Source organism: Paralichthys olivaceus, chromosome 16, assembly GCF_024713975.1.
Source record: "Paralichthys olivaceus isolate ysfri-2021 chromosome 16, ASM2471397v2, whole genome shotgun sequence".
NCBI lineage: Eukaryota > Metazoa > Chordata > Actinopteri > Pleuronectiformes > Paralichthyidae > Paralichthys > Paralichthys olivaceus.
This window is the reverse complement of record NC_091108.1, coordinates 17,357,325-17,371,061: the sequence shown is the minus strand read 5'-3', so window position 1 is coordinate 17,371,061 and position 13,737 is coordinate 17,357,325. Positions and strand designations below refer to the sequence as shown.

The window sequence follows — 13,737 nt, the reverse complement described above, 5'->3', positions numbered from 1 at the left end:
CGTGTTCTTAAAATGTGTCGGTTTGTGGATTTAAACAAAACATTTTGCTTTGGCAAGGACAGAGTATGATGCTTCAGTCAGCCAATGATCTGCATGTTCCCACTTAATGTTGAATTTTAAATTACTGTTAACACCCTTAGTCATTCTGCATACTTATATATATATATAAACTTTTTTTCCAGAAACATGCAATATTCATTTCTATTATGATCATGATGATGTTATTATGATTGTTATGGTATTATTATAAATAATAATAATACTATTAATATGTTGCTGATTTTTTTATGAATTAATGAAAGTTTCTCATCAACAAGAATTATTTCCATATTACTATTAGTATTTACTTATTATAAGTAGCAGTAGTAGTAGAAGTAGTGTTTTTATATTGTAGTTTTTGATAAAACTTTATTAATTGTAAATTCGTTTGAAAGAATCTCAGCAGATTTTTTAGTCTGCCGAAGAGCATGCTGGGAAATGCTGTTTTCACCGAAGCGGCCGCTCTGATTGGCCGCCGTGTGACCTTTCACTGGTCACGTGATTTAAAAACATCAGCAGGATGGCGCGGGAAGTTGTCACGCCGTCCTCCCGTGTCTCTGTCAGGCTGTGAAGCTTCTGTTGACGTCTCTCCTCATTGTGACGGACATCATCCAGTAAGTTTACGCTGCTACATGTTCTGTAGTTCACAGGCGCTGTGTTGTTTGGACCGATCACAGCTTCTCTCCTCTGAACACTGTGTGATGATGTGCGGCCTGTTTCACAAACTCTGAGAGTGAACCTGACTGAGTCACTGCTTTCATCACTGGGATTAAGATTAGTTTACCTTGAATCTGAGTTTAGTTAACTGTAGCAGATACTCTGTAACAGATAGCCTGTCATCATGTCATCCTTCCTCTCTCTCACTGATGAGCATTTAATAAAGAAAAAAGGTTAAACTGCTTCAGGAGTTTAGATAAAAAAAGAAGTTTTCTCTTGAGTGTTCCATTCACTCAAAGTTGCAATAATATTCCCACTGATCTACACAAAATACATGTGCACATAAGTGTCTATGTGTGTGTTTGGATGTATATCTAATATGTTATTAGTAAGCTAGTCTAGACTAGCTAAGTAAGGTTTTCATTTTGTGGTGCAACTAATGTTTTTACTGTCTTTGGCTGTGTCTGACAGCAGTGCATGTTTGTCGTGGATGGTAGACGGGCAAAAAAAACTAAAAACAGAGGAATCATGCATTTATGTGATGGGTCAGAAATGAGTGTATTATATTATGTCTCTGACTGCAAACATCACACCATAGATATGTCTCAATTCAGGGTCTGCATCCTTCAGAGGACGCGGCATACATGGCCCACAAAGACCTCCTCTTTCATGGGCCACATAGACCGACCAAAATGAGATGGTCTGGTCTACAGAGGATTTCCGTGGTCAGCTGTCCTGCCCTTATTGCTGTTGCCTAGCAACAGAGCTGAAGTTGGACACCCCAAAATGTTAATGCCTCTTAGATTTTTAACATATGTACTATTAGCTGTACAGCTGAGTTGAAGCCTGATACTCAAGCATTGGACGTCTCGTTGCTTGCCAGCACCGTTGCCTTTTGAAAAATGGTCCTTCACTGAAGTGCGATGAAACCTGGATAGGTTACGGTCTACAAATGCAGGCTCTAAAGGATGCAGCCATTGAATTTGGACACTGCTTATGCCTGACTGGTCCTTCAGTCTGACCACTTCTGCTAAAAAGAAGGAGAAACTCAGGGATACTGGAGGACAGAGTATGTTGCCATTGTAACCGACTGAGTCAACTAACTGAGTTTTCCCTAAACTTGCTTTCTGAAATAGGGTTTGGTTGCCATGAACAAATTAAGTGACCTTATACATTCTGGAGTGTGTGTTTGTTGTGTTTATAACACTGTGTACGTTGTGTGTCTCTTCAGTCATGAGCGTGTTGGAGGTGAAGTTCATCAGTGATGGGGACGTTCTGGAGCACATCGTGGACAAACAGGAGGGTATGGAGCGCAGAGTCACTTCAGTGTGTTCGTTCTGGATACGTTCATTGACTCCTCAGTCTCTCTGACCTCCTCTGTGTGTGTGTGTGTGTGTGTGTTGTGACGGTCAGGTGTTCAGAGTAATGGTGGCTCTGTGCAGAAGATGGTAACGTTTAAGAGCCCAGCAGGACGACGGGCCAGAGTGGAAGCAGAGGATGATGCGGATGAAAATGGAGTCTTGGACGAGCAGAATTATATTCAAGCTTTAGGGACAGACAATACAGAAGGTGAGTGGGACATTTGTAATCCATGAAAACCCACTGTGGGTGGTGAACCTTGCTGATAGGCAACCCTTTTCAATTTAGAATCTATAAATATATATGTTAGCTGGATCACTTATTTTCCTATAGTTTATATTTAAACTTTTCTGGAGCCACATAATGCAAAATTAGAATAGCAATACCTCCTGCGCGGCACAACAGCCCCCTTATGAAACCACATTTAAATTCACTAAATCTTTTATTTGTATCTGCACCAAAGTGCACACACATAAATATCAGTCCCTTAAACATGCCAGATTTTTGTTTTTATCAAGATCCTTAAATTGTTCTCTGAGGAAAAAGTGTTACAAAATGCCCTGTATTTTCCCAGATCTGCCCACTGATTGGGATTCTCACCATACTTGAAAATGTATGTCATGGAAATTGGTTAAGTAGTTTTATGCAGTGCTTCCTCCATCATACACTTTAAACACATCAAGATACAGGAGGAGCAGCTGGAGATCGAACCACAGACCTTCTTGTTAGTGGACGACCCTCTCTACCTCTCATTTATATCAATGCAGAAAGGTGGGGGAGGTACTCAAAAGTTGTTATTATTATTATTAAACACATGGTCAACCACTCTACTTCTTCCTGGTACAGCCTATATTAACATAAGTGCTGGAGATGATGATATAAAAGTAGTGATTCTAAGTGATGCTGTATTTTCTTTTCTCGGTTTAACAGAGGACGATGAGGGAATGTCCAGAGTGGCTGGATCCTCCATTTTCACCTTTCAGAAAGTCAAACGAGGCCACAGCATGGCTCAGACTGGTGAGAACCTCCACTCACACACTTATTATATTGTGTAACATCAACTAAATTTATCAGATGGTTATTAACTGTTTTCAGGCTTTACACAAGTTTTTGTGTTTTTTTTACATAGCAAGTGAGTTGGCGCGGACTCCCGGAAAAAGCGTGAGCTTCAGCAAGAACCCTAACGTTGAACCCTCCACTCCAACTAGAACAGGACGTAGTGAGTCCAGTACATCTTACCTATCTCCTTGTGTCCATCCCGTCTTTTGTCCATTTACACCCAACTAAATCTATTCTTCCTCTCTCCCTTGCTTTATAGACCACCGAGGTGAAAGCAGGACACCACAGAGGGTGAGACTCGAAGGCTTATATTTTTTTCTTGTAATTTTTCTCTCAGCTGTAGCTCTGCTGCTTTGTTAATGATGTTTTTTTCAGTGTGACCTTTGCTTCATGTATGACAGAACAAGAAGGTGCAGTTTGTCTCTACAACACCCCACAGGCTCAGGAAGAGAATCACAAGTGAGTTTATGTTACAATCAAAGTAGCCTCTCTAACACCTCTAACACCCTCTATTTAAGGATGAATTTTATTTTGTCTGATATTTTCAGATCCAAGCCTTCGCTCTGACAGCGACAGTGAGCTGTCGCCCTCAGACTCTGGTGAGGACGATGAAGATCAAATGGAAGAAGAGCAGAAAGTGAAGAAAGACGATAAAGAAAATGTGAAAACTCCACGAACACCAAGTAAAGTTTTATCTGCAGCTCTCTACAAGACTCCTGCCAAGAGGAGTAAGAGCACGCCTGAGCCCGTCAACCAGCTCAGTATGGTTGACGAGTATTTTGAGGCCCATGGCAGCTCAAAAGTCTTGACATCAGACCGCACCCTCGAGCGTTTAAACACCCCTAAACTGGACAGGGTCAGTGCACTGCAGCCTCTAGCCTACATGTTATTAAAGCTGCTGCTTTCCCAAGTCTCTGAGCTAGAATTTCTGATTGTTTGTTCTAATAGGAGACGTTGGTGCAGCTTTTAGACGGAAAGCCGTCAGGCTACGTAAAAGAGATCCAGCAGCTCCACAGCAAACATCAAAAGCACTTCAGCAAATGGATGTTACAGTTACAGTAAGTGTGAATGTTATTGATTGCTTTTTCTTAGCTTAGTGGGTTTTGCTTGTGTAAACTGGTAGAAGTCGTAAGGTTTGTGTGTTTGCATGTAGGTTGGGCTTCAGTGTGCTCGTCTATGGTTTGGGGAGTAAAAAATCTCTGCTGGAGGACTTCCGTGTGTCTCACTTGGCTGAAGAGATCCACCTTGTGGTTAATGGATTCTTCCCCTCCATTACTCTCAAATCGGTCAGTATCATAGTAAATATCAATATCATAAATTAAAGTCTTTACCTGGAGAAAGAGTGGAACAAAAGTCAAAATGAGTCTACAAGTTGAAATTTCAAAGAAGAAACAATATTGATCATGTTGGATTATTTGGTTTTCTTCATCAATGCTTTCATTGCAGATCTTAAATGCTCTGACATGTGAGATTCTGGAGCACCAGGGAAGTTTCCGAACACCTTCAGACCAGATCCAGTTTATCGCTCAGACCCTTAAAGACAGTGAGTGTGTCTCTGACCCTGTTCAGACATGTTATTAATGACCGTCATGAGTAATCCCAGCACAAGTGATCAGCGCTGAATACAAGTCTGAATGCACTCAAGTGCATGTTAATGTGTCCTGGGCCACATATGAAAGATTGCCTACCCAGCTGATGCCTCTGACCCACTGCAGTTTCACAATGTGCAGAACAGATTTTTATTTTTCTCTGAACACCGATAAATGGGTTAAATCTTTATATATAGCTGCAGCTCATTGATTCATTCAGACCCTCCTGACTCTATCTCTACGCTCCCCATTTCTCTCACTTGCTCGCTCGACACAGACGCACGCACTCTGTGACAAAGAAGATGTGCCTCAATTCAGGGCCTGCATCCTTTAGAGGCTGCATTTAAAGGTAGATTGTGTCACAGCAGCGTGGTGCAATTAGGCTGTCTAATTTCGAGTCACATCCAAATGCGTCCTTCCATCCCTCAAAACAGCATATCCCAGGGTTCATTGCGATTCAGGGATGAACCCTTTTTTTAAGAGGTAATGCTGTGGGCAAGCGACGGGATATCTGATGCATACTGCAACTATCATGCTTCAACTCAACCGAAAAAGCTCATGGTACACACTTTAAAAACCAAGAGACATTAAAATGTTCTGTTCATGAATGCATCGTCTGAAGGAGGCAGCCCTGAATTGGGACACAGCTACACGAATACATCTGTAAACTCACTCTGGGGAAAAAAATTGCATCATTTGATCTTCATGAACACAAATGAAGTATATAAATTATCTCTGTCATATAGCTTGTGTTGCTTGGAATTGTTTATCTTACAATGAAGCATGTTCTCACAGGCCCAGATCTTCATGTGTACCTGCTAATCCATAATATCGATGGACAGATGCTGCGCGGAGAAAAGATCCAGAGTGCACTGGGGCAGCTGGCATCCCTCCCGAACCTGCACTTAGTGGCTTCTTTAGACCACATCAACGCTCCATTGGGTGAGTGCTTGTGTGTGTGTATACTACAGGGTTAATTATGTTGCGATGGACGCTTGCAGCTGAATATGTCCTGTGTTTTCAGTGTGGGACCAGTTTAAGCAGAGTCAGTTTAACTGGCTGTGGTGGGAGTGTGTGACGTTTCAGCACTACGCAGAGGAGACATCATATGAAAACTCTCTCCTGGTGCAGCAGACTGGCGCGCTCGCACTGTCCTCCCTCACACACGTGCTCCGTAGCTTGACATCCAATGCGAGGTACCACACACCTGATGATACGAAGAGCTTTTAAATGGCTGATGTATTGTTTTTAGAGTTCCCATGGATGCGTCTTTTCTTTTTGCAGAGGAATTTTCGAACTGCTGGTGAAATTTCAGCTGGAAAACAAAGACAATCCTTCATATACAGGTACACTAATGTTCAATTCTTCAAAATGCTGAACAGATTTTTCCCTAAAATTTCTCCAGAGTTTGTCTTTCACACATGAACAACGCAGTGGGAGATTCTGCACAGATGCAGATCCAGAGTTATTATTAGGAGGAGAAAGAATGTCCGGAGGCTCTCACTCAGACATTCATGTTCTCACATACAGCCCCTCTGGATAATTTCAGGAATTTATCCGGAGTTCAGTACATGTCTGAAAGCATTTTATAGTGATGATTTTAAAGTTTTCCTGTTGCTATGTGCAGGATTGTCATTCCAAGACTTCTACCAGCGTTGTCGAGAGGCTTTCTTGGTCAACTCCGATCTCACTCTGAGGACTCAGCTGACAGAGTTCAGAGACCACAAACTGATCCGCACACGCAAGGTGGAGCTCTGTTTAGTTTTCAACTTAGTCTTATAACCCTATTCAGACTCTAGTGTCCCTCACTAAAATATATTTCCATGATTTTCAAGGGTGCAGATGGAGTGGAGTACCTGCTCGTTGCTGTGGATGCGAGCACGTTGATGGACTTCCTGGAGAATGAGGAGGGCGACTGAAAAGTGGAAGCTTGAGACTCCTGTTAAATAGAGTTCATGAACTGGCTCTCACAGCAGAGACACTTTGACTGGATCAGTCACTGATACAGAGGCTTAGTTACATCTGCTTCCAGGCTCTGCACAGTTTGAATCAAATTACTGATGAACTGTTGTCCTAAATGTCCCCTTGTAGCATTGTGATATTCACTCTGTTTGAATGTGTTCAGAATGTTTTCTGCCAACATTTGTGTAATTAAACTGAAACACTGAAAGTTAATGTATTGCAATTTATTCTCTCTAATTACAGAAATAGATTTCCCTTTAGCAAAACATACATTCTTTTGTTCTTACAAGGCAGGTAGGCATGCTGCTCCAAAACAAAAAACAAAGCCAAAGAAATGATTCAGTTCTCTTCCATGTGACGTGCAATGAAGACGTGCTTATTGAAATCAGAAGGAGCATGTGTGTGTTAGAACCATAGACCTAATATGGACAACACATCTTCACTTCCTCCCACTATCCAGAAATGAGGCTAAAATATTTAAGATATGAACGCGGCCATCTTGCACATTTAGAGCCAGATTCCAGTAGTGATCGAGGCATGGCGCCGCGGTAGCGAGTTCCTTACATTAATTGGCAAATCATGAGTCAGTTTCAGCTGTTAATCAATATTTTTCACCCTGTTTTAATAGATTGAAGACTTGAACTTACATTATTAGGATACGATTCAATCCACTTACATGGAGGAAACTGGGTTTATGACCTTTACTGCAGCCAGCCACCAGGGGGTGATCAAGATGCTTTGGCTTCACTTCTGGGGAGCTGATATGTCATCCATCTTTATATACGGTCTATGATTCGGACCATGTTGTTTCAGTGTTGGATGTCAGTGGTTTTGTGTGACTGCAATGAATCTTTGAGTGTGTCTGGGTCCAGTGTGTACGTCTGGAGTCGGTTCTGTGTTGCTGTTTGCAAAATGTGAAGCTCCTCTTCATCCAAATCGTTCAGCAGCAGCAGAACTGCATCAAGGGTGTGTGTCTGAAAATACATTTACAGTGATCAGTTAATGGCTGACATGTTTAGAACATTGATCACACTTTGAGTTTTGTTAAAGAGATGAGAGGCTACCTTTTTCGTAGATAATTTGGTTTCTCTGGGTGATGGAGAGGAAAGAGAGGAGAACTTGTCTCTGGAAAGGGGCTTCATCCCCAACTCTTCCCTGATTTTACTAAAAAAGAAAGGAATATGTTATCTTAACATGTCAACATTAAACTGGCATCTTTTTCAGCCAAGGCTCCTATAATAACCTCTGCTTGTTTGTAAGCAGGGTAACACAAACTTCTGAGCGGATTTCTGTTCAACTTGGTGGACGTATGTGGTATGGGTCAGGTAAGAAGCTATTCAATTTTGATTTAACATGTTGTGATTTTCACAGAGAATATTTATTGATATTGATGAAAGACATCAGGCACATTTAGGGGACTGATATCAATGAGTGTGTTCAATTTAGTGCAGCTTGATTGAATGAAAGGGGACAGTTGGGCCTTGGGAGAGGTATGAGCTCTACTGAGTGCTAGTCTAGAGCATTTGTGTATATTAGTGATGTTTACTTGGTCTCCTCCATGTTGTAGTTGAGCGGGTCATTCTCTGTCTCTGCTTCTGGAAGTCCGTTTGTAGAAAGCGGGTGTTGGATGCTGTCTGGTGGCGTGGTGACCACATCACCGTCCATCATAGCGAGTGCAATCTCATCCTCTGTCACTACTGCACACACAAAACATCATACACATCACAGGTATGAGCTTGCCATTGTTTTGTGAACTGCTGTTTTCAAGGTAAGAATGAACCTAAAACTTTAAAGCCAATATGAAAATTTGAAAAATGAAAACTGATTTTAATGAAGATCATGTGATCTGATCAGCATCTGAGGTAAGATTGCCTCCCCAACATACAGATGTGCCTTAATACAATAATTTCTAACCTCATCACAGGTCTTTGTTTGATCCAAATCACCTTGAAAATATCACAGTCATCTGCAAACTCACCCTGGTTGTCCAGCCTCTGGAGACGAGGCAGGCAGCGCAGCACTGTCAGCCGATAATGGCTGGACTCAGTTCCACAGCAGGGGTTCTCGGCCAACCAGAGCACCCGGAGACGTGTCAACGTGCGCAGGTGAAAGAGCTCGGATAGAGAAGGAATCATGTTCCTCCTCAGATAGAGCTCACACAGAGACAGGCAGTCAGCCAGAGGAGCAAGAGATGAGATGCTGTTGACACTGCAGAGAGAGGAAGGAGAACACAGCCAGGATTCATTGTTGTTAATGCAGAATGAATCAGTGTAACAGTAATGTCAGTGTAAACAGTAACCGTGTGTCAGACCCACCTCAGTGTCAGCACCTTAATGTTGGGCATTTGGGAGAAGATAGAAATCTGGAGGACAGATTATAAAGGAACATTCATATTATAAACAACAGAGAACAATAGAAGTCAGATTGGGTTTTAAGAGTACATTTAGTGTCAGAACAGTGATGGAGGAAGTATTCAGACTGTTGTATTCAGCATTAACACATCTGGAGGAACATTGTTACACTGACATCGGTAAAGTAAGTGCAGCTGTCAGACTAATGTGGAGTAGAAAGTAGAAATGCCATTACTAATGAAAAGTACAAGCAGTACTTGAGTAAATGTACTTAGCTACTGTCCCCCACTGCACCAGAATACATAAGATATCCATCAGCTGTTTCAGTACTCACGTCAGTAATGTTGCATCCCCTGCAAACGATAAAAAGCAACGTTACCACAAATAGAATATGTAGAAATAAAAGCTGGAGCTGTCATGAGCTCTGACGCCAGAGGGGAGCTGCTCCGATGTAAACACGTACCAGCAGTTTAGTTTCTTCACGCTGTCCAGGTCGGAGGCCTTCGCCTTAGCGAGCACCAGTTTCCGTGTTAGCTTCATATCCGCTAACCGAGTCTACGATAAATAATTTAGCTAAAGTTTAATATCTTCACTAACGACAAAAGCCGCATTATGTCGAGCGGGCAAACATTTCAACTCTGCAGTGAGGATGTTGTCGTCCATCACAGGCGTGCGCATGCGCGGATCGACTGAAGCGTCCCTAGTTACGAGTTCCTTCATTTATTTTTTATAATTTTATAAAGGCTTATTATTCATTTTTACTCAAGCAGTGATGATTTAGCTGTTTATTCTGGGTGAAGTTTTATCTAAATGTCTTGCATGCGATTATCGTAAAAACTCCATGTCCCACAATGCAGCGGAATGGAGTGGGTAAATCGCGCCTGCGCACTGAGCTCTCTCTCTTTGGACCCACGTCTCCACTGAAAAGATGGTGAGCGAAGAACGTCCGCGGTCTAATCCACCTCAATCTGAGGGTTTCTGTGCCATAAGTGACTCAATGAAATATTCTGTAGAATTGTCATGTTCCCTCTTTTACACCCGATTGTTTATTGTGTTCGTTTAGTGATCGTGTTGACAGAAAAACCGATGTTTTCATGTCCCATTGAGACAGAAATGGCCGCCACCATAGCTACACTCACTAGGTGTTAGTGCCGGGCAGGCTGGTCGTGTTAGCTCACACTTCATGTTCATCAGGGGAGCGGCAGTTTTAAAGTCAAATGGAATATTCTGATCTAACCGGAGCCCGTCGTCTCCTAACTTAGTACGGGGTTGTTGAATTGGTTGAAGTTAGCTATGTGGCTAACATGCTAACGAAAGCTTGTGAAATATAGCAGGTCACACCACTGCTGAAGGGAGCTAGGTTCTACTGATGCTGCCTGCAAGTAGAATATGTTCAATAATAAAATAGATGATGCAACATGGTGTTTTCTCCAACACAGCTGGTATTTTTTAATACATATATTTTCAAAGGGTTATTTGAGCTCAGATTTGCTAAAAACTATTCAGGACACTGTTTACACCCATTTTAACCCTGAAATGTTCTGATGGAAACTCAATGACAGATCTGTCTGTAGTCCTTCAGTATTATGTCTGCACTTTCGATAATGTTGCTGATTGTGTCATTGTATGTTCCTGTCCACAGGCCAAGCGCACCAAGAAGGTGGGGATCGTTGGTAAATACGGCACGCGTTATGGCGCGTCGCTGAGGAAGATGGTGAAGAAAATTGAGATCTCCCAGCATGCAAAATACACCTGCTCCTTCTGTGGCAAAGTAAGGACAGCCCCGGGGATGATTAAGAGTTCTGTTGATGTTGTGCAGAAAGTGGTGTTAATAACCCTCTCATTGCAAGGCAAATGGACTGAATGTATACAATGCTTTTCCAGTATTGATGACTCAAAATGCATTTACACTGACCCATGCAGCTCTTCCATTTCACACCATTCATACACTCAACTGTTGAGGGGCCATTTGGTGTCTTAGTTAAAGTATCTTGTCCAAGGACTGGAGGAGCTTTGGATCAGACCACTAGATGGCTGAGATTGATGTTTGAAGTTGACACAAATTTAATTAGGGTGTGTTTTGAATCTGGACATTGAGATGTCTTTATGTGGCATTAACCTGTTTTACTTATATTCACAGACCAAGATGAAGAGGAGGGCTGTTGGTATCTGGCACTGTGGGTCCTGTAGGAAGACAGTGGCTGGAGGCGCCTGGACGTACAAGTAAGTTTCTCTCTGTCCGGTGAAATGACACAATGAAGTAGTTTCTGTGGATGAGATTTGGTTTGAGAACTGCAGCGTCAACTGTTCAATCATGTTTCAGCCCTCAGCATGAACTCTTGACATGAAAACAGGACCATAATTTCAACTGTGGGATAGGTTTTGCAAATGATACTGCAATTTCAGGGTTAAATCCTTTGATATTTAAATTATGGGACAGTTTGGAGATACCTGTGCTCTTTAGAAATTGGAATTCCTTGGTTATTGCCTCCCAGGTAGTAATGCATTAATTCAGTAGGTGTATATGTGAGTGGAGAAAACTGTTAATTACACAGCATGAAGCCTAATTGAAATTGTAAAGCCATTGCCTTGTTAGACTCTTATGGAAAATGAAGATATGTTTTTTTTGCAACATCCAAAACAATTTTGTGTAGCCAGTTTTTCAAGTTAAAGAAATATATTCTGTTGAGAAACAAACTTTGTTGGAGTTGGTCTAATCATTAAAATGCACCTTTTGTAAGTAATATTTTTTTGTATTTTTCAGCACAACTTCCGCTGTCACAGTCAAGTCCGCGATCAGGAGACTGAAGGAGTTGAAGGACCAGTAAACCAGTGAATCAATCACTGGTGGATATGGGACTTAGTTTTCTATAAATCAACCGGCTGGACATGACAACGTCTCAAAATAAAGCGGTCTGGAGTGGAATCCCTTGTTTGTCTCTTTGTTCATTTGCCTTATAATGTAGCACTCAAATTAAAACATGGGTGATATCACAGAAGAAAGGGTCTTCTCCTGTCCTGCATGTTTGCAGACAACACCTGCACTACTCCTTCAGTAAATTTGGTGAGTAACCCACAGATTTCAGTGGTGTCACTGAGTTAAGGGTGCTGTATTTACCCAGTGCTCTCTGCCCAATACATCTGCAGCAAATTGAACACTGACTCAGATCAAAGGGGTAACATATGCTGATAAAACTGAAATTATAAATGGTTGTTTGATAAACACTCATGTTTATGTTAATTCTGGAATACAGATATGTTTAAATACAGGTACTGGCTTGACAGATACCAGGTATAGTATCAATAAAGGCTGCAGTCCAAGTATCTGTCCTGCTTATGACAGTGTGTTTCTTAGATGCTCCACTAATGCTTCTGTAAGAGGCCAGTATCCATGTGTCTTAATGTGAATCAGTATCATTGTGATATTTTTGCTTTGAACAGACTTGCATAACATGAGTTTATATGTGACTCAGTCTTTGAGTCAGTGGGAAAACACACAAATAATCTGCTACAATTAAACATTTATAAATAAGGGGAATGATGGTGTAAATACAAAATCATGGTGAAACGAGTAGGTCAAATTGGCAGGGGCAAGTATGGAGATTTTGCCAAATATAACAGTTAATAAAGCAACACTTGAATCACAACACTGTAATCTAAAAGTACACTGCATATTGAGAAAAATTTACCTTATATTAATATTAATTTGAATTTCTCAAGATGGCAGCAAAGTAACGCCACAGACATCAATTGCCACAAAACATACAAGATGTGGGAAAGAGAGGCAGATACTGCACAGCTCTTAGGAAATGTGTAGGTGGCAGGAACAAGTGAAGGACTCTGTAAAATGTTGTTTCCCTTTAGAATTATTTAACTTACTTGCCCTGTAGCTCATTCTCAATGGACGGACATCTGTTCAGAGTTCCCAACAATTCATAAAATTGATGTGAAATTCTTCTGTGCTTTATTGAGTAAAGTGCAACAGAATGTTTGATTGTTTTAAGTTTGTGTTCTGTTTTATTTCATAAAGCAGTTCATTATTAATCTTGATTAAAGCACGATGATCACAGATCTAATTTGTTATAATATTTCGAGATAAGCCTTTTATTGCCTCCTCACTAAGGCTAAGTGTTCCAGGCAGCACAAGGTAGGAAATAGCACAGGCAGTTAGAACCAAATGGGAGGAATACGTGTATAAAATAAAAATGCACAAGGGAAGCCATATGATAAACAAGAGCAATATACATACATTTAAACTAACTTTTTACAGTCTAGAAGTTGAATGAATAGTTGAAGAAAAAGTAAATATAGATCTTGGTATTTTCTACTGTCCGGCACAACAGAGAAGCCTGCTGTATATATACAGTATACATGATAAATAGGTCATGATCATCTGAAAATTTAAACAATTGCTGAGATTAATAGAAATAAAGTGTTGAATATTGATTTTATCTGTTTCCCACCTTGTTAAGTCATTGTTGATAATTATTGTGAGAAATCATTAACGTGATCAGTGTCTTCACATAGATGAGTATCATTTATCATTAATAATAATATATAACTAAAGGCAAACTGAGCAAATTGGTTAGTTCAGAAGAGTGTATCAAACTGGTAGCCCTTCGTATGACTCAGTACCTATTAAGTAGCTCTCAGTTTCAAAAAGGTTGGTGACCCCTGTTATAAACTGTGATAAAATCTTTATATACAGTCTATGAAACCAA

At 41.0% G+C, this 13,737-nt stretch overlaps 3 protein-coding genes across 3 annotated transcripts; 2 read left to right on the top strand and 1 right to left on the bottom strand.

Moving 5' to 3' along the window:
* Positions 1–512: 512 nt before the first annotated feature.
* On the top strand, positions 513–6,878 carry orc2 (origin recognition complex, subunit 2). Its single transcript, XM_020109688.2, has 16 exons — positions 513–653; positions 1,928–1,999; positions 2,110–2,265; positions 2,986–3,072; positions 3,185–3,274; positions 3,374–3,405; positions 3,516–3,573; positions 3,663–3,970; positions 4,063–4,172; positions 4,268–4,400; positions 4,561–4,657; positions 5,499–5,645; positions 5,728–5,899; positions 5,988–6,049; positions 6,331–6,449; positions 6,539–6,878. Exons 2-16 carry the CDS (start codon positions 1,930–1,932, stop codon positions 6,620–6,622), a joined length of 1,725 nt encoding a protein of 574 aa, XP_019965247.2. The 5' UTR covers positions 513–653; positions 1,928–1,929; the 3' UTR covers positions 6,623–6,878.
* Positions 6,875–9,705, bottom strand: cfap410 (cilia and flagella associated protein 410). Its single transcript, XM_020109699.2, has 7 exons — positions 9,480–9,705; positions 9,351–9,369; positions 8,981–9,027; positions 8,644–8,873; positions 8,212–8,362; positions 7,730–7,829; positions 6,875–7,639 (listed from the first exon to the last, which is right to left on the bottom strand). The coding sequence occupies exons 1-7, from the start codon at positions 9,554–9,556 to the stop codon at positions 7,475–7,477; spliced, it is 789 nt and encodes a 262-aa protein (XP_019965258.2). The 5' UTR covers positions 9,557–9,705; the 3' UTR covers positions 6,875–7,474.
* A 100-nt stretch (positions 9,706–9,805) lies between these two features.
* On the top strand, positions 9,806–11,942 carry rpl37a (ribosomal protein L37a). The gene is made up of 4 exons (XM_020109708.2): positions 9,806–9,947; positions 10,659–10,787; positions 11,157–11,239; positions 11,781–11,942. The coding sequence occupies exons 1-4, from the start codon at positions 9,945–9,947 to the stop codon at positions 11,842–11,844; spliced, it is 279 nt and encodes a 92-aa protein (XP_019965267.1). The 5' UTR covers positions 9,806–9,944; the 3' UTR covers positions 11,845–11,942.
* Positions 11,943–13,737: the final 1,795 nt, after the last annotated feature.

Bases quoted from the DNA above. Each gene is read 5' to 3' on its own strand.
- rpl37a (XM_020109708.2), top strand. The intron at 10,788-11,156 runs GTAAGGACAGCC...TTATATTCACAG, and splicing joins CCTGCTCCTTCTGTGGCAAA to ACCAAGATGAAGAGGAGGGC. The intron at 11,240-11,780 runs GTAAGTTTCTCT...TGTATTTTTCAG, and splicing joins GGAGGCGCCTGGACGTACAA to CACAACTTCCGCTGTCACAG.
- orc2 (XM_020109688.2), top strand. From the start codon at position 1,930: ATGAGCGTGTTGGAGGTGAAGTTCATCAGTGATGGGGACGTTCTGGAG. The intron at 2,000-2,109 runs GTATGGAGCGCA...TGTGACGGTCAG, and splicing joins CATCGTGGACAAACAGGAGG to GTGTTCAGAGTAATGGTGGC. The intron at 2,266-2,985 runs GTGAGTGGGACA...TCGGTTTAACAG, and splicing joins AGGGACAGACAATACAGAAG to AGGACGATGAGGGAATGTCC.
- cfap410 (XM_020109699.2), bottom strand. From the start codon at position 9,556: ATGAAGCTAACACGGAAACTGGTGCTCGCTAAGGCGAAGGCCTCCGAC. The intron at 8,363-8,643 runs GTGAGTTTGCAG...TTGTGTGTGCAG, and splicing joins CCAGAGGCTGGACAACCAGG to TAGTGACAGAGGATGAGATT. The intron at 7,640-7,729 runs GTAGCCTCTCAT...ATGTATTTTCAG, and splicing joins CCAAATTATCTACGAAAAAG to ACACACACCCTTGATGCAGT.